Source organism: Vespula pensylvanica, chromosome 3, assembly GCF_014466175.1.
Source record: "Vespula pensylvanica isolate Volc-1 chromosome 3, ASM1446617v1, whole genome shotgun sequence".
NCBI lineage: Eukaryota > Metazoa > Arthropoda > Insecta > Hymenoptera > Vespidae > Vespula > Vespula pensylvanica.
Window position 1 is genome coordinate 11,598,291 of NC_057687.1, and position 15,048 is coordinate 11,613,338.

The 15,048-nt window shown below is 37.2% G+C and overlaps 6 protein-coding genes across 12 annotated transcripts in view; 2 read left to right on the forward strand and 4 right to left on the reverse strand.

Annotated features, from left to right (window-relative positions):
• The window catches only part of LOC122627557, an 8,670-nt gene extending 821 nt beyond the window's left edge, over positions 1–7,849 (reverse strand). Inside the window, exons 1-10 of the mRNA XM_043808742.1 lie at positions 7,470–7,849; positions 7,304–7,383; positions 6,934–7,224; positions 5,374–6,827; positions 3,481–3,815; positions 2,482–3,081; positions 1,463–2,309; positions 1,195–1,249; positions 1,048–1,077; positions 1–761 (exon numbers count right to left, since the gene is read on the reverse strand). The exon at positions 1–761 is cut by the window's left edge and continues 821 nt beyond it. Coding sequence (XP_043664677.1) covers positions 1–761; positions 1,048–1,077; positions 1,195–1,249; positions 1,463–2,309; positions 2,482–3,081; positions 3,481–3,815; positions 5,374–6,827; positions 6,934–7,224; positions 7,304–7,383; positions 7,470–7,726 — 4,710 coding nt within the window. The 5' untranslated portion in view covers positions 7,727–7,849. The remainder of the gene's footprint in view (positions 762–1,047; positions 1,078–1,194; positions 1,250–1,462; positions 2,310–2,481; positions 3,082–3,480; positions 3,816–5,373; positions 6,828–6,933; positions 7,225–7,303; positions 7,384–7,469) is intronic.
• On the reverse strand, positions 7,770–8,959 carry LOC122627865 (tRNA 2'-phosphotransferase 1). 2 transcript variants are annotated; one of them, XM_043809471.1, is made up of 2 exons: positions 8,846–8,959; positions 7,770–8,439 (listed from the first exon to the last, which is right to left on the reverse strand). In XM_043809471.1, the coding sequence occupies exons 1-2, from the start codon at positions 8,846–8,848 to the stop codon at positions 7,846–7,848; spliced, it is 597 nt and encodes a 198-aa protein (XP_043665406.1). In that variant the 5' UTR covers positions 8,849–8,959; the 3' UTR covers positions 7,770–7,845. The 2 variants fall into 2 exon arrangements, 1 of the variants encoding a protein (XP_043665406.1); XR_006326935.1 differs by lacking the exon at positions 8,846–8,959 and adding an exon at positions 8,614–8,752 and having other exon boundaries at positions 8,313–8,439.
• A 23-nt stretch (positions 8,960–8,982) lies between these two features.
• Positions 8,983–9,470, forward strand: LOC122627875 (protein PET117 homolog, mitochondrial). The gene is made up of 2 exons (XM_043809488.1): positions 8,983–9,204; positions 9,269–9,470. The coding sequence occupies exons 1-2, from the start codon at positions 9,113–9,115 to the stop codon at positions 9,405–9,407; spliced, it is 231 nt and encodes a 76-aa protein (XP_043665423.1). The 5' UTR covers positions 8,983–9,112; the 3' UTR covers positions 9,408–9,470.
• LOC122627873 (protein lin-52 homolog) lies at positions 9,467–10,372 on the forward strand. 3 transcript variants are annotated; one of them, XM_043809483.1, is made up of 4 exons: positions 9,467–9,610; positions 9,756–9,833; positions 9,918–10,028; positions 10,110–10,372. In XM_043809483.1, the coding sequence occupies exons 1-4, from the start codon at positions 9,580–9,582 to the stop codon at positions 10,241–10,243; spliced, it is 354 nt and encodes a 117-aa protein (XP_043665418.1). In that variant the 5' UTR covers positions 9,467–9,579; the 3' UTR covers positions 10,244–10,372. The 3 variants fall into 3 exon arrangements, with proteins under 3 accessions (XP_043665418.1, XP_043665419.1, XP_043665421.1); XM_043809484.1 differs by having other exon boundaries at positions 9,930–10,028; XM_043809486.1 differs by having other exon boundaries at positions 9,936–10,028.
• On the reverse strand, positions 10,282–12,114 carry LOC122627839 (venom protease-like). Of its 3 annotated transcripts, none has more exons than XM_043809428.1 (7): positions 11,825–12,114; positions 11,654–11,696; positions 11,190–11,591; positions 10,932–11,113; positions 10,771–10,869; positions 10,540–10,712; positions 10,282–10,456 (listed from the first exon to the last, which is right to left on the reverse strand). In XM_043809428.1, exons 2-7 carry the CDS (start codon positions 11,680–11,682, stop codon positions 10,352–10,354), a joined length of 990 nt encoding a protein of 329 aa, XP_043665363.1. In that variant the 5' UTR covers positions 11,683–11,696; positions 11,825–12,114; the 3' UTR covers positions 10,282–10,351. The 3 variants fall into 3 exon arrangements, with proteins under 3 accessions (XP_043665363.1, XP_043665362.1, XP_043665361.1); XM_043809427.1 differs by having other exon boundaries at positions 11,190–11,298; positions 11,383–11,591; positions 11,654–12,114; XM_043809426.1 differs by having other exon boundaries at positions 11,654–12,114.
• Positions 12,115–12,238: 124 nt separating this feature from the next.
• LOC122627826 (PI-PLC X domain-containing protein 1) lies at positions 12,239–14,687 on the reverse strand. Of its 2 annotated transcripts, none has more exons than XM_043809406.1 (6): positions 13,911–14,687; positions 13,547–13,804; positions 13,256–13,464; positions 12,970–13,174; positions 12,593–12,863; positions 12,239–12,514 (listed from the first exon to the last, which is right to left on the reverse strand). In XM_043809406.1, the coding sequence occupies exons 1-6, from the start codon at positions 14,002–14,004 to the stop codon at positions 12,274–12,276; spliced, it is 1,278 nt and encodes a 425-aa protein (XP_043665341.1). In that variant the 5' UTR covers positions 14,005–14,687; the 3' UTR covers positions 12,239–12,273. The 2 variants fall into 2 exon arrangements, with proteins under 2 accessions (XP_043665341.1, XP_043665342.1); XM_043809407.1 differs by having other exon boundaries at positions 13,547–13,844.
• Positions 14,688–15,048: the final 361 nt, after the last annotated feature.

Consider the following 15,048-nt stretch of genomic DNA (forward strand, 5'->3'; position numbering starts at 1 on the left):
GTCGTCCGAATCTTCCTCGGAATCCTCCAGCTTCATCGGGCTTTCGCCGTGGCTACGATCGCTTCTATTCTCGCGAAAATCGTCCATGTTCGTCGAGCGTCTGCAATTCGGCGAATATCTGTCGCGAACGTAATGATCGCGAAACGATCCCCTGTGACTGGAATAGCTGTCTCTACTTCTCATAGGGGAGTCCATTTTAAAGTTTCTCGGTGGATGTTCGGGCGACGGTACGGTTTCGAGATGATGCTCGCGCTCGGCCGACCTTCTGCCAGGCGACGATCCCTTCTTCCACGGACGTTTCTGCGACGAATTGCTCAAGCTCCACCTTAGGTCGTCCGTCTCTCGATGTTTATCTCGTATCTTCCAATCGAGTCTATCCATGATCGATTTCCTTTCCTCTTTGGCGACCTCCTCGATGTCGTCCGGATACACTTGCATCTCGAAATCGACCATATCGACGCGCGCTTCCACGTACTTGGTATCGGTTTCGATCTCCTCGGTCTGACAAATCTTTTGGTGAGTTTGCACGGCTTGCTTCGTCACGGTCGCGTTGTACTGTTGCACGTCGTCCTCCTCCCAATATATCTTGTTCTTGCCTTTCTGCAAGAGTACGGAGTTCGAAGGATATTCCTCGTACTTGTTGTTACTATCCCCCTTGTTAGGGTCAAAGAAAAATCTGCCCTTCATTTTTAAACGTGGATCTTCGATCGGAAGTTCACGTAGCGCGTGCTCGCAATGCCGTAGTATTTCTGGCTTGAATCCTACGATGGAAAAAACAAATTCCACCTACGATTAATAAGAGAACATATTGGTCGCGTTTATACTGTATTTTCCCTATCGTTTTCATGCTTCGCGAGCGTTTCTCGCGCGCGCGACGGTGTCCTTCGTTTCGCTTTCTTTTTCTTTCTTTCTTTCTTTCTTTCTTTCTTTCTTTCTTTCTTTCTTTCTTTCGTAACGTCTCGTAACACCGTAGCGACATACCCGTCGATCGAACGACACGAAACGCGATCGGAAGCGCTTTAATATCGTTAACGTTAAGATTCTCACCTGGATACAAGACCGGAGGACTAGACGAATCTAAAGGATATAAAAAAGAAAATGCAAGGGTATTAATACATCGTGTCAAGTCGTACGAACTGAGATTGATTCACAAATTCGTTAGATCGCAAAATAAAGAAAAGCTCATACTCGCACCTTTAGCGGAAACAGACGCTTCCAGTAGACTGGACAAGCTGGTCTTTTCGAATTGCTGCAAGTTTAAATTCAAAGTGATCGATTAATAGCTTCTCCGGATATGAAACAGAAACGGGTTTTAGTAGGTGTGATATATGCATGTGTGTGAATGAATACGTCGGACGAATGCGTCGCCGTGTTATCGTTAATGCGAAGCAACAACGATTTCGCGCTCGTCGAAGATCTCGAACGAATGAAATATTATCGCTATGATACATAAAGTGTTTACTTTGGTATCGGAGATGACGGGCGGTTCGGGAGTCTTCAAGCGTTCTTCGCGAAGCTGGAATCCGTTGTGCGACGATAGCGACGGCCTATGGTCTTTGTAGTTTGGAGAAGAAGGCGGGAGGACTACGGACGCGTTGGAGGGCTTGCCGACGTTGTTGGATAGGTCTAGGTGCGAGACGACCGGAGGTAATCCGTGTTGCGGAACGTATCCCATGACCTGATGATCCATCGTTCCTGGTGCAGGCACCGGCTGCGGGGTGGCTTGTTGCGGCGTCGGTAGTAGGGCAGTTCTGGGTCCCGTTTGCGTCGTCATTCCCGCGTTCGTTTGTACCGCATTGTGATTGTACATTACGGGTCCGGAGGAATAGTGAGCGGGTGGCATCGGATGTAAAGAAGCGCCGTCGAAGCCCATAGACGGCGGGGGTGCGGGAATATCGAAGTTCATGAATTGCGGCACACCAGACGGCATCGGCAGAACGGAAGGCGGTGGAGGCGGTTGCGGTGGTTGCGCCGTCGTCGGTGGCCCACCCTGATGCATGTAAGGCTGCGACAACGGTACTCGAACTTCGGCCTCCTGCGTGTACACAGGCGCGTTCATGATCGGCGATATCCCTTCCATCGACGACACCGATATGTACGTAGAATTCGATATCATCGCTTCGTTTCGCAACTGCCTGGCGAGTTCGTTGATGAAGGGCGATCGTTTCCTGGTACGTCGTTCCAACGACCTGCTGCGCGTACGACTTCGACGTCTTGGACTGTACCTCCTGTTGATCGGCGAACGGGACCTTCTTCGGAAACGTTCCATGCTGCGACTTCGTTGCCGATCACGAGATCGACTTCTTCGTCTTGACAATTCAAAGTTACAATTTAAATATTCTCCCTTTGTTCTAAACTACTCGAGGTATTACGCGATAAAGTCCCGCTTACTCGATCGTATCGCGCAAGATCGCGATCGGATGGGGATCTCTATCTGTACTAACGTATTTTTCTATATAGAAAGTATGCGTGTTCTCTTACCGTTCGTGCATTTCCGTTCTTCTCCTATGTCGTTCGGCGCTCCATCTTCTATCCGCGCTCAATCTTCGTTCCCAACTTAATCGCCTGTACGGACTTCTTCGTCTGTCGGGCGATAATACGAGAGGACTTCGACGATCGCAATTTATCCTCGGCGAACTTCTCCTTTTTTCTGGGCTCATTCTGAACGGACTTCTACGACGGACAGGACTCAAAATTCTTCTGTGCGGGCTTGCTCTGAACCGATCGTAACTTTTTCTACGTACTGGACTTAACTTTGCTCTTTCCGGACTTCTACGACGTTCTCTGCTTCTTCGACTACGCATTTGTACTCGTTCCTCGTTTTGCTTATCCGTGATACTCTGAATAGCTTCGCTTTCGGTGCCCGGTGGTACCACGTTGTCCGAATCGAGCAGGTGTTTTATGGCTTTTTCTTTCTCCGCCAACAACTTACTCTCGTTGTCCCTTTTCGTGCGCATTTTATCTCTCTCTATGTCCTTTGTGCTCTTAGAAGGGTCTCGCCGAATCTCCTCGCGTTTCTTTTCCTCTCGTTTTGGTTTCTCACGACTGTAAGACCGTTTACGTTCTCTGCGATAGCGCTCCCTATAATTATTTTTTCCATCACTCTCTGCTGAATGTCACTGGTTTGCAGTAACTGAGACATAACTTCTTTTTAACTATATATGTGTTTTTTCTTTTCTTTCCTCTTATTTTTTATTTCTTATTTTTGTTTTACTTTTTATTTTTTATCTCTTATCTTTATTATTACTATTAAATTTTTTTTTTTTTTTTTTTTTTATATATATATAAACAAAAAAGACAAAAGAACAAAACATGTATCGTATGTAGAGATCACAGGCAACGATACCGGTTATTACCTACCAAGTCGTTGAAGCGACATTCTCTCGACTCCACGAAAACAATACGTTAAAGGTAGTAGAAGATCGAAGCCGATACTTATAATTAAAGAAACATCTTTCTTAATAAAGTAAGAATCGCTACCTAGATGGTTGCCTTTCTTCGTGCTCTTTAATTCGAGGTTTTTGCTCCTCGCGATTCCTGTCTTCCTCTCCTTCCCAAGCGTCGACGACATTGAGACCTTCCATAAAGTCGTCGTCTAAGAACTCTTGCAGTTCTTCATCTGGTATCTCCTTGAGACCTTCGATGGCACGTTGCACGTCTTCGTTGGTACTCTTGATGATAGACTCTTTTTTCACAACGGTAGATTGATGTTCTTGCAACGTATCATCAGCTTCGTTATCGATCTCCTTTTTAATGGTAGTCGTATAAAACTCTTCCATCTTGGCGACATCACTCATTTCGCTTAAAAACTGTAATTATTCTGTGAGGTTTCAATTTTTCAAACATAGGAGAATACGAAAGGTCGGTATCTTTTGAGAAGCTTCTTACGTTTATTAAAATTTAACTGTATTTAAGACAAAGACAGGCAAAGCATAACTGTTATAAATGGTACATACTTATTTATAATAGATACAAAGAGAATAGCTACATGAAAATATATACGTCTACAATCTTCGGTAAGCATCGTTCAAATACGTTAAAAAGAAAATCAAGATTGGTAACTGCAAAGTACACCAAGCGTGAAATATTAAAACGTTTCGGTGTAAACCTTTCGAGCTTTAATTCGATATATCTCTATTCTTCTTTCACATTATTCGTTAAGCATAAAACCCATCAATGGCTCCTTACTCGCTGCTGCGTTAAATTTCTGATCTCCGGATCTGTTCAACTATTCATGCATTCACATTGTCAGACATATTTTTCTGATAAGCTACATAAATAGGAATTTAATGCGATTCAAAAAAGGTAACATGCTTTTCACTGCTAGAACGAACGAATAATTAACTCACAGCCGGATATATCTGTCTTTATTTTGTTTCTCTGGTGCATGAATCGATATTGTTTTTGTATATACCTATCTTAATCCCAACGACGATATCGTGTAAAAATGAGACGTAATAATAAATCTAACTAAACAATCGTCAATTCATATTCTTTCCTAGATTTTAGAACACTAATATTAAATACTCCAAATCCGAAGAATTAAAAACACGACAAATACTCGACACATTACTAACCCGCCATTTTGATTACCAATATAAGAAATCGAACCAACTAATCTTCGACTAGAGCTAGTGTTTTTATACGATCAACGTCCAATTCTTTATTTCCCTATAATTGTTCGTATACACGATCATCATCGCTATCGATAACAAACTTTCTTTACGTCAAATTATTCATGCGTTAATAAACTTTTATTCATAAAAAATTGAAAGAAGTAAATATTCATATTTATTATGATCAAAGGATCGGTTTGATCCGTTTTAATTTACAAATTAATACGATTCGAATTTTCTTCAAGTTTAAATATGCCGATACATGCATTCATACAATTCTTACGCACGATTGCTGATCGACGACAAGACTGACGACTCTTTTCATGATTCGTTTCTTATCGACGCATATTTTTCTCGGCAAAAAAAAAAAAAAGAAAGAAAAAAGAAAAGAAAAAAAAGAAGAAAAACAACAAAAAAAGCAAAAAAAATCTCAGTCTCGATTCTTTTGGTGGAGAGAGAAAAAATGGAAAAAAACATCTATACATGAATTATTATTCTTACGTAGAAAAATAATCTTTTTGAACACACTAGATATTAAGAAAATAAGATATGTATATGTGTCAATTGACAATTATTGTGTTTTGTTCTATTTAGTTATTTGTAAACTTTTTCAATATATCAATATCATGATCAACTGAATGAAATAAGGCAATCGCTGTCGGAATATTTGGTCCTTCCCATCACCAAATTCCTTCGCATTATGGAGTTTCAAAGGTTTACTTTTATTGATACAATCGAGCATAATAGATGTTACTTAGTAATGCTTCTCATGTTGTAGCATATGCAATAAAGTATTCATAGCAATTCTTCGTATTTTGTCTCTAACTGCGTATCCAAACTCCTTAAAAAGTTTCGCTCTACTATTCTTGTTAATTAGTTCTAACTGGACGTGCACTGGGTTCTCTTTCTTCTCAAATTTACATATAAAGTCTAGTTTTACTTCTCTGAGACGACCTCTTTTACTGTTCTCTTCTAGTACGTTGTCCGATATGCTTGCTTCTCTGTCCAAGGCGCTCATGCTTGGATTTAGATTAACTGTACCGGCTCTTCTATTAGACCATATACATTTGGTTCCCACACAGTGCAACAAAAACTGCGTGTGTTCTTTTGTATGTACATCCGATAGGATTTCAATTTTTTGTTGCTTGGCTTCTTTGTCGGCAGAAAGTACTTCTACTTTTAGTTTGTACACTTTTTCAAAGATGTCTTTTACTAGATTGAATACTATAAAATACCAATTATCTTTTTTGTATTGTTCTTTATTAATTATGTCCTCGCGCTCTTCGAAATTATCTGGCAAACCGATACTCAGGTATGGTCCAGCATGTATTGCTATAACTATCTGAATATTGTCGTTATTTGGTTTAGATACGGATGTAAATAGATATTCTAAAAGATTTTTGTAATTGTCCACACGCTCCGACGTACAAAACTCAGCGCCCACTTTGCAATATTCTTGAAACAATGTTATGATTCGTTGCGACGTAGAGGCGGCAACATTACGATTTAATTCAATCGGGTCTTGAATGCAAACGAATTTACCAATGTCAAGCTTAAGATCATCCGTTGTTGCAATTTCTTTATACCGTGCCATATAGTTTGGCAACTTGTTCACTTCGATGAATTCCTCTTTTGTATGAGGTATACCATCCCAGGGACAGACGACATTCGTTTTGAATTGAAAATTAATGTAGTATTCGAAAAAACCTAGCAGAAGTTGAGGTATGTTGTTGCTGTTGACAATCGGTGGCAATACCATATTCTCATCAAAGTTTACTTGCCAACCGTTAACAATTTTTGGTACGCACGTTTTCTGAAATTCCTTTAAAGGCGGAAGTATGCTTGGCTCTGCTTGTTGCAGATAAAAAATGATCAACATCATTAGCGCATAATTAGATATCTTTCCACAACCGGATATTTTACATTGTCTTGCCCAATACTTTATAAGAATCATTAATGGCTTTAATCTCATGTCAAGCGACAGGCAGTGTTTTATTAGATCACTGTTATATATGCCAAAACCATTTTTAAAGGAAATATCGCAAGAGATCTTTGTTGGGACGTGATAAAACTTTATAATAGGAGTTTTTGCTTTTGGTATTGACACTATGTCGGTGAATACATTGTTTATCTTGTACATGATAGATTTTACTTCTTTAAATACCTTTTTCATTGTCCAAGGACTATTTTTACTTTCACATATTGGCACACCTGTAAGAAGTACGAGTCGAAAGCGTTAATTACAATTAAAATTATATATTTCACTAGTATCGCATTAATTGATCAATAATTTAAGTTGTTTACTAGTTAAGTTTACCAATATCCATATAGATGTCCAAGTCGCATTCCTTAAATCCTAGTCCTGTCTGCGTAGATCCAAATCTATACGTTTGACAATTAGGAAATACGGATGCAAATATAAGACTCAAAGATTTACAGATATTTTCATATCGTGTCTCAACCTCGGCATTGCTAAGAAGTACTGCATTCAAAAATGCAGCGAGCTGATTGTCAAACGTAGTTTCTTCCTCAAATATAGTCTTTATAGAATCGTAATCTATAACTTTCGCTACCTCGGTTGAATTAGCGTTGCACATCTTCTTTGGATCTTAAATAATTGAAACTGATTCGTTAAAGGCATACTGAAATATACGCGATAATAGTATGATACAATATATACAACGTACTGTTCAATGTTCTTCTTTTAATATCCAATTTTGTTTTGTTTATCCAAATAGGATTGTTCAGCAAGTAGTTCACGGGTTCTCTAATAAAAGGAAAGAAAAGAAGATAACGTATTTAGAGTATTTGACTAAATGATTAATATGGACGATTGCCAAAACTTTTCCATACCTCTTATTAAACGTTATAATAGCATAGTTCGCTCCAATTTTGTAACTGTCTATGGAGCCGAATTGTAAAAAAAACTCAATTAATTTACATGCAGTAAAACATCTTGGTATAGGAGAAACAAATATAGAGTTTTCAAGGATCTTCTTTTGCAATTCCTTTTGTTGATAATTTCTTAAATGTTTCTTGCCTGTTAAGTGAGTTCTAAATGCGTAATCGTTATTTAATTGTAAAGAACAAACTTCGCAATAAGCTGCCATTATTTAACAGTTTTATAATATTACAGTTTATGTATACTGATATATATATATATCTTGTATAGGTACGTGTCTGTACAGGTATGCAATTTTTTTTATGAAATATTTTATATCTTACAGATTTAATATAAATTCAATATCTTTCCATTCTTTGAGTAAACTTTTAAGAAATATTTTCTTTCTATAATTCCTTTGTCATTACCAGCGCAAAGGATTATCTCATTTTCAGATTCGAAAAATTTCAATCCGTCTCTTTTTGCTTTTTCAAAATCTATATAAATATAAACGTCTGCACTTTTCCTCAATCCACATGTGAAATTTAATCCTTTCGAAAAATGAATATGATTTCTTCTCATGCAAGACAAACCTCTTAATTTTATATTTTCCCAATTTCTATAATATGTACCGTGTATTATATCAAAATCAACACGATCAAGCGGCTTTAAAGACAAATTATTGATTTCGTTTATAGAATGACCTTGAGTAGCTTTAATTTCCCAAGTACCATTATTCTCGCTAAGTACGAATCTTTTCTTATCGTTGGTCTCTACCACTTTCTTTATATCTTCTAAGGTATATCCGTGTAATTTTTTGGATAAAAGTTGATCTACTGGTACAAATCCGTCTGCCTTGATCGGTAATCCTTCTTTTATGGCACCGTGACGCAGCAAATACGATAGTTTTTTACCGAGACAGGTATAATCCTTATTACGTGCCTGTAAATAACGTAAAATTATTTTCCTTCCATTTGCACTTTTCTACTTAACTACGATAATAATTATCAAAACTTTTAGCTTTAAAAATGTCTACATACATATGATCACACACAACAGGCATGCAATATACATGATCATACTATTGTAAATTAACAAACATTATATAATACTAACAAGATTTGTTACAGTATATCACAGTAATTGATATTCAGTCGTTAAATTTTGTAGATCGTACAAGTATCATTATTTTATCGTTACTAATTTATATATTATTGTCGTCACCAATTAATGGTCTCATGCATGTACATTGCATTGTAATGTGTTTGAAGATGTACAATGACACTTAATTCTTTATAAGCATTGCAAGATAAAAATTATATAAATATGTAAAAGTCAAACTAATCACCATGTTCGCGTGTTATTTTGTAACTAAAAATGATAAAAAAGCAGCGATGTTATTACCGAGTTAATCAAGGAATTACTTCTCGAATAATTTTCTTTGCGTACCACGTTGTGTATATACGATATTACGAGAGAAATAACAATGTTTATGTATCGATTAGATCGGCCGACGTCGATTGGTCGATTGTTTTTATTTAACGACACTCGATAATTTCCGTTTGCAATTGTTACAAGGAGAATCTTTATGAAATAAGACGGTAAAAAAGAAAGAATGTCAACGCTTGCCAAACTCACTTTCGCAACATGTTGTCTAATATCTGTCAGTATAATAGGATATGTACATTACAAACAACAATACGACAGGTAATATAACTTATTAATATATTTTCTCGATTGGAGGTTATGTGCATTCGTTTTATTCTTTTAGAGAATTACTTCACGAGGGTGTATTGCGAGATATCGAACGACAACAGCGCCGAAAAATAGAGAATATCTATAATCTTCAACAACAAATTGAATTAACCAGAGAGTTGCGAAAACACGTTACGAGCGAGGGCAATTCTTAATCTACGTTTCTTCTCAAATATTATTTATGTTTCTAGTAAGAATAAAACTTATAAAAAGGTGTATTTTCGTGAACGTGTATCTTCATCCTCCATCTCGTTTACATTATCGATGTTGCTTCTAATTTTATGTTTACTTTATCGAATGAACATTTGAACTGCAATTACTAACAATATGGCGACGGATGAACCTGTGGACCAAACAGGTACGTATTTTCTCTTTTTTCATCTATCGACGTACTATTCTAGTATTTGGTCGTATTTATGAAAACATTAAATCTGCAAATAACATAAAAATCACAAAGAAAAACTGTTCACTCTGGTATTTGTTTTTTATCTTTTTACGGATAGATTTGACTTGCGTAGAGGAAAGTCTTATGAGCTTAGAAAAATTAGATCGAGCATCACCGGATTTATGGCCAGAGCAAAGTAAGTTGATCTCGCATAATTATTAATCTTAACTATCAGGTATTGTTTATTCCATTTAAAAGCATAAAATATCATATATATTAGCGACCGATGAAGTTCCAGGTGTCAACGAGTTTGTAGCTCAAAATTCACCGCAGTTGGAGCCAGCTACTTGGGCGTCCAGCTTAACGGCGGATGATCTAAACCAGTTACACCGTAAGTAGACGACAAAATTGATAGGTAGAAAAGTTTAATTACGTAACGTGCCAGCGCGTATCGAAATCATTTCTATTATAGAATTGGGAAATTTAACCATGACGGGACTCATATCGGAAGTCAAGAAATTACACGACTTGGCTTATCAACTTGGTATGGAGGAGGCCAAAGAAATGACTCGTGGCAAATATTTAAATATATTTAAACATAAATGATAGTAGGAGTTCTTGAGATATGGATGGAAACGAACAAATGTAACATATGTATGTATTTCAAGTAGACTTTAAGGTAAATCAAATTGTAAGTATTCTTGTATAAAGCATCTAAAGATTTTCTAAAAGCCATCTCGCGTATTTTTGTACATCTACGAAAACCAACGGTGAATTTGATTTCTCATCGCAATTTGAGCCATAGGATAGAATTCCTACCTAGGGGCATAAAGTAGATTATTTAGAAACATAACTTTACGTATTATGAGTATATGTTGACCAGTAAGAAATAATCGATGCACCAAAAAATATGTATCGCTGTATTTATACAATAGAGGACTTCCATTGTAAGCCGAACAAGGCTCTGTTTCTCCGCTAGCGCACAATTCCACAGAGTATCCTTGATTCAGAAAGTCCCAGCAGTTTTGTTTAGGTAACAATGTCATTTTTAATTCTTGTTGCATAGTCGACAAATCTGAAAGAAATTTACAACGTCGAAACGACCATTTTTTTCTTGTGCTTTTTTCAAATACCTTTTTGATTCGATAATTTACCCCAGCCAATTAACACGGTATTTGAACCGGCTTTAACATAAATTTCTCTGGGTAATAGACAAACTGGTTGTGCTGTTACTACGTATAAAGATTTGTTATTGATAAGAAACGAATTTATGAATTTATACGTTTATATTTACCTTCGAAGTGAATAGGTTTCTCCAAACGAATTAATGCTACATTATTTGCAAAAGTGTCTGCACAGTAATTTGGATGTTTTATTATATAGGATATATTGTAAAGTTGAACGTTGCGACCACAAAATAAGGGATTACAGTCTGGATCCGTTTCGGTATTAAATTCTCCGATAGCTACAGCGTACCTATTAAAAAAAGAATAACGATGAAACGTTTAATACAATTTACTCTACTGAAATTACATCAAGTATCTCTGGATACAATTTGTATATTTGAGAATTAGCAAGTGCACAGGAAGCTGTCGTTACAACTGTTCTCTCGTTTATAATCGTACCGCTGCAAGGATATTTCATGTTTCCTTTTTGCAAATCTACAATTAAATGAAATAGGATTAAAATAGAAATTTGGAGTGCGCTGTATTGATGTGACAACGATCGATAGATAGTATACTTACTTATGAAACCTATTCTAGCTAAGAAAGGATAAGATCCAAAAATATCAATGTTATTTTTAATAAGGCTTTTACCACATTCGCAATTCGATTTTGACTCTAAAAGTGATCTTATATTTTGTTCGGGTAATAATGGCCTAGAAGAGTAACTTGATACATCGCAACACACTTTCGGTCTTAATGCAGAATAATCGCATATCGATTGACGAAAACTGTAATCAAGTTTATAAGGCCTTTACACAAGTTCTTCTTTATCAAAAGGCATCGAATATACCTGTGTATTGGAAGTTCGTTCCTTTTCATGAGAATCGCTTTATCTGGACAATATTCAAGAAACGTACACTGTTGGTTGTTTTGACAGAAAAAGTTATTGCCTATCGTAATAGCAACTCGATTCGAAAGTAGCAATGTCACAATCGATATACGTGTCATTAACTGTACGTACATTTTGCTCTTTTACTTATTATCTCAACCAAGCGATTGGTGCTGCGACAAACAAGTTTATTTTTTGTTCCTATCGACAACCGTCATTATCCGTGACAAACGATGAACTGATATCTCGCAACGTACGACCACGACTTACTATTTCCATTAGTCTCCTTGACGGTATTGTTATTTCTTCTTCCGGCGGAAATTTCTTTGTCACGCAGAAAGTGCATGTATTATATGATTCGTTTTTTTTTTGTTTGAGATAAAACGAGGCAAAAAAATGATCTAGTCGAGTTAAAATCGTTCATAACAGAAGACAGGAAAAATAGGATATGCCTATTTTCAATATAGGATACGCCTAAATCGCGAATTCGTTCGCAATTTGTGAGAAAAAAATGAGGTATTATGATCAAGAGGAACCAGTAGACGATAGGATCCAAGCTTAAATATATTTCTATACTGTTTTTAACAGTTGGAGTTTCGTCGATCATTCCACTCGATAGAAGTCTCGACGATGCCAGAACCTCTTACAAAGTCAACCGCGACGATGTTAGCTGTACGTTGCCATTTCGTTGCGTACCAACTCGTGACATTGGCATTGACTCTATCGGCCATTCGACGAAGACCTCCCAATCTGTTTAAAATCACGTCCCACGTATTAGGCGTCAATTCCGCCATCGCGGATCTTGGCGTTGTTTTGTAGTCCCTGAAAGGAAGATACCAAAATTGTAGGTGGTCAAAATCGGAGTAAAGAGAAAATTTGTCAAGATCGAGGATCTTTTACCATTGACTCGACGTTTCGATGCGATTGAGATAACGATATAGATCGTCGATCGTTCGAACGTTACCCCACTGATGGGTAACGCAAGGCCAAAGGCTTTCGTAAAAGCTGACAATTTGTTTCTCATCGTAACCGATAATCAGTCTCCTTTTCGAGGACCAAATCGAATTCAATGTTGTGAACCAACCGGTTTTGTAAGGTAAATAGTAACCCATAAATTGTTTCTCCAAATATTTAACGAACTGCTGGTGTATGGACAAGTTCTTATGAAATCCTGTTGAAGTCAGGCACGTGTCCCATATTAAGACGATTAACAGGTGTTCGGTTAAATTATTTCTTTTCGCGTTTTACATCGACACCTTAACATCAATAATAATTACCAACTGGAAATTCTTGAACGTCAAAGATGACGATCTCCTCGGTATTATCGAGAAATTCTTTCACTTGCTCGATGATGATTCGTAATGGCATCAACTGTACGATTCCGTGATTAGCCCACCAGATTTCGTTCGTGCGAGGATAATATCCAACTCGAATGTCCAAGTATCGTACTCCGTATATCAATTGCGCGAGTACGTCTACGTCCTGAAAGCTATGAAAAATCTCGAATGTTGCTCGGATCGAACGTAAAGAAGATTTATAATCGACGCGCGAATCCATCTTCACCTGCGTTATAACGTATTTCTCAATAATGTCCTCTCGATCGGCTCGTTTGTGGATGGCATAGGATGCCGAATCGTGCGTGCCTGGTAAAAATATTTTGTTCATTTTAAGAGGACCTAAAATCTCTTTTCTCTCGGCCATCCAATTGGGGCGAGTTTCGAGACAATTCACTTTCCTCGGGGTACCATTTCTCAGCCAAGCAACGTAATACTCTAAATACGAGCACACAGGTGACATTTTAATGCCACGATAAAACAAAAGAAAAAAAAACAAAATCATTTTTTCAAAACGTACCGAGACATTGCCTACGATAAGTCAAATTCGTAGTAGGCAAATATTCGGCCTGAATTCCCGTACCCTTTATACCACTCGACGATTTTGGTTCCAAAATGAGAATCGGTTCGGATCCATTCGCTGGATCATCCCTGTAAAGTGCGATCCTGTCGCTATCCGATCGATACTTTGGATGATTCCAATAAACTTCGAGTTCGCGAATCATTGACTCCGACATCATCGGTGAGATGATCAAGCCGACGTGAGATTCTTGGAAATCTGGTCAAATCGAACGTACGAAATCGAGTCTGTTCTTTTTCTAGCATAATCATTAAAGCAATTTATTATAAACAGAATATCTATAACGTTATAACGATTAAATTACCATCTCCGTTGTCCAAGCTACACGTCTCCTTCGTCCTTACTTTCAAAATCATCGAAAGGTATACGACGATTAAGACGATCACTTTTGTCCACATTTTTCCTTGATCCTTTTATCGATCTAAACTTGTTTTATCCGATTGTTCTCGATGTTTTGCGTATCGCTCGTGTAACGTGCAACCGCAAGGAAAGTGTTTCAACCGAAGTCCTTCCTTGCACGATTTCGTTACAAAACGTATCGTTACGGAACTAACGATGGTATACTAGAAAAGGAAAAGACTAATTTCTTCGTTCTTCTCAAGTTCAAGTTCGTTCGAGAGAAAGACGAAAAAATTCTCTTTGATTATTTCTTTCTTTTTTATTCTTTTTTGTTATCCATCCAAGTAGCTCCGGATCGACGGCGATAACTTGGTTCGCGTGTTTCCTCGTGAAGACTAACGGCGTGAGACCTACTTATTAGCGCGGTTACGACAGTCGGAATAAAACGTCTTGAGTTTCTATTTGAAAATGGTAGACAAGTTACATATCGTGACCGACGTGCTAGCAAAACTCGACTAGAATGCTTGCTTCGTATCCGCGTTTGCGTTCATGCGTGAAAGATCACCGAAAGATGTTAACGTTGTTTATTTATCTTTAACACCGCTCTCGAAAGAATCTTTGTTTACGTTTCGATATCCGTTCGGCGAATGAAACTTGCGAAACGGAACATAAAAAGAAATTCTTTGTAATCAAATAGTGTTGAATTCTTCTTCTCTCTTTTTTTTTTTTTTCACAAAGATCGATATTTAAAATTTCAGATTTATATTAAATTATTTATGTTTACGATATATCCAATCGATGAACGAAAATTATGAAATTGGACATAGAAATAATTTTTGTAACCGAATGGTGTACATTTTTTTCTTTCTTATCCTTAACGAACACCATAACGAAACTTTGTTCTTACTATGTTTATTATATAATATAATAAAAATTTCATATGTATTTTAAAATACGTACCAATATCAATAGAAATCTTTATAGAATTCTTAGCACGTTCCTCAATCCTAGTATAGTCGATGTGATAAATAAACCGACGACGTCATCAAGCGATCGCGTCGAAAGAGAAAGGAAAAAGGGAGACGAAGGATGCGATCGACATT

Coding starts and splice junctions, on each gene's coding strand:
- LOC122627839 (XM_043809426.1), bottom strand. CDS start 11,826: ATGTACGTACAGTTAATGACACGTATATCGATTGTGACATTGCTACTT. Junction 11,114..11,189: donor AATTCTCAAATATACAAATT/GTATCCAGAGAT, acceptor TTTTTTTAATAG/GTACGCTGTAGCTATCGGAG. Junction 10,870..10,931: donor GAAACCTATTCACTTCGAAG/GTAAATATAAAC, acceptor CTTTATACGTAG/TAACAGCACAACCAGTTTGT.
- LOC122627826 (XM_043809406.1), bottom strand. CDS start 14,004: ATGTGGACAAAAGTGATCGTCTTAATCGTCGTATACCTTTCGATGATT. Junction 12,864..12,969: donor CGTTCAAGAATTTCCAGTTG/GTAATTATTATT, acceptor TGACTTCAACAG/GATTTCATAAGAACTTGTCC. Junction 12,515..12,592: donor ATCGAAACGTCGAGTCAATG/GTAAAAGATCCT, acceptor TCTTCCTTTCAG/GGACTACAAAACAACGCCAA.
- LOC122627873 (XM_043809483.1), top strand. CDS start 9,580: ATGGCGACGGATGAACCTGTGGACCAAACAG. Junction 9,611..9,755: donor TGAACCTGTGGACCAAACAG/GTACGTATTTTC, acceptor TTTTACGGATAG/ATTTGACTTGCGTAGAGGAA. Junction 10,029..10,109: donor TGATCTAAACCAGTTACACC/GTAAGTAGACGA, acceptor TTTCTATTATAG/AATTGGGAAATTTAACCATG.
- LOC122627875 (XM_043809488.1), top strand. CDS start 9,113: ATGTCAACGCTTGCCAAACTCACTTTCGCAACATGTTGTCTAATATCT. Junction 9,205..9,268: donor TACAAACAACAATACGACAG/GTAATATAACTT, acceptor TTATTCTTTTAG/AGAATTACTTCACGAGGGTG.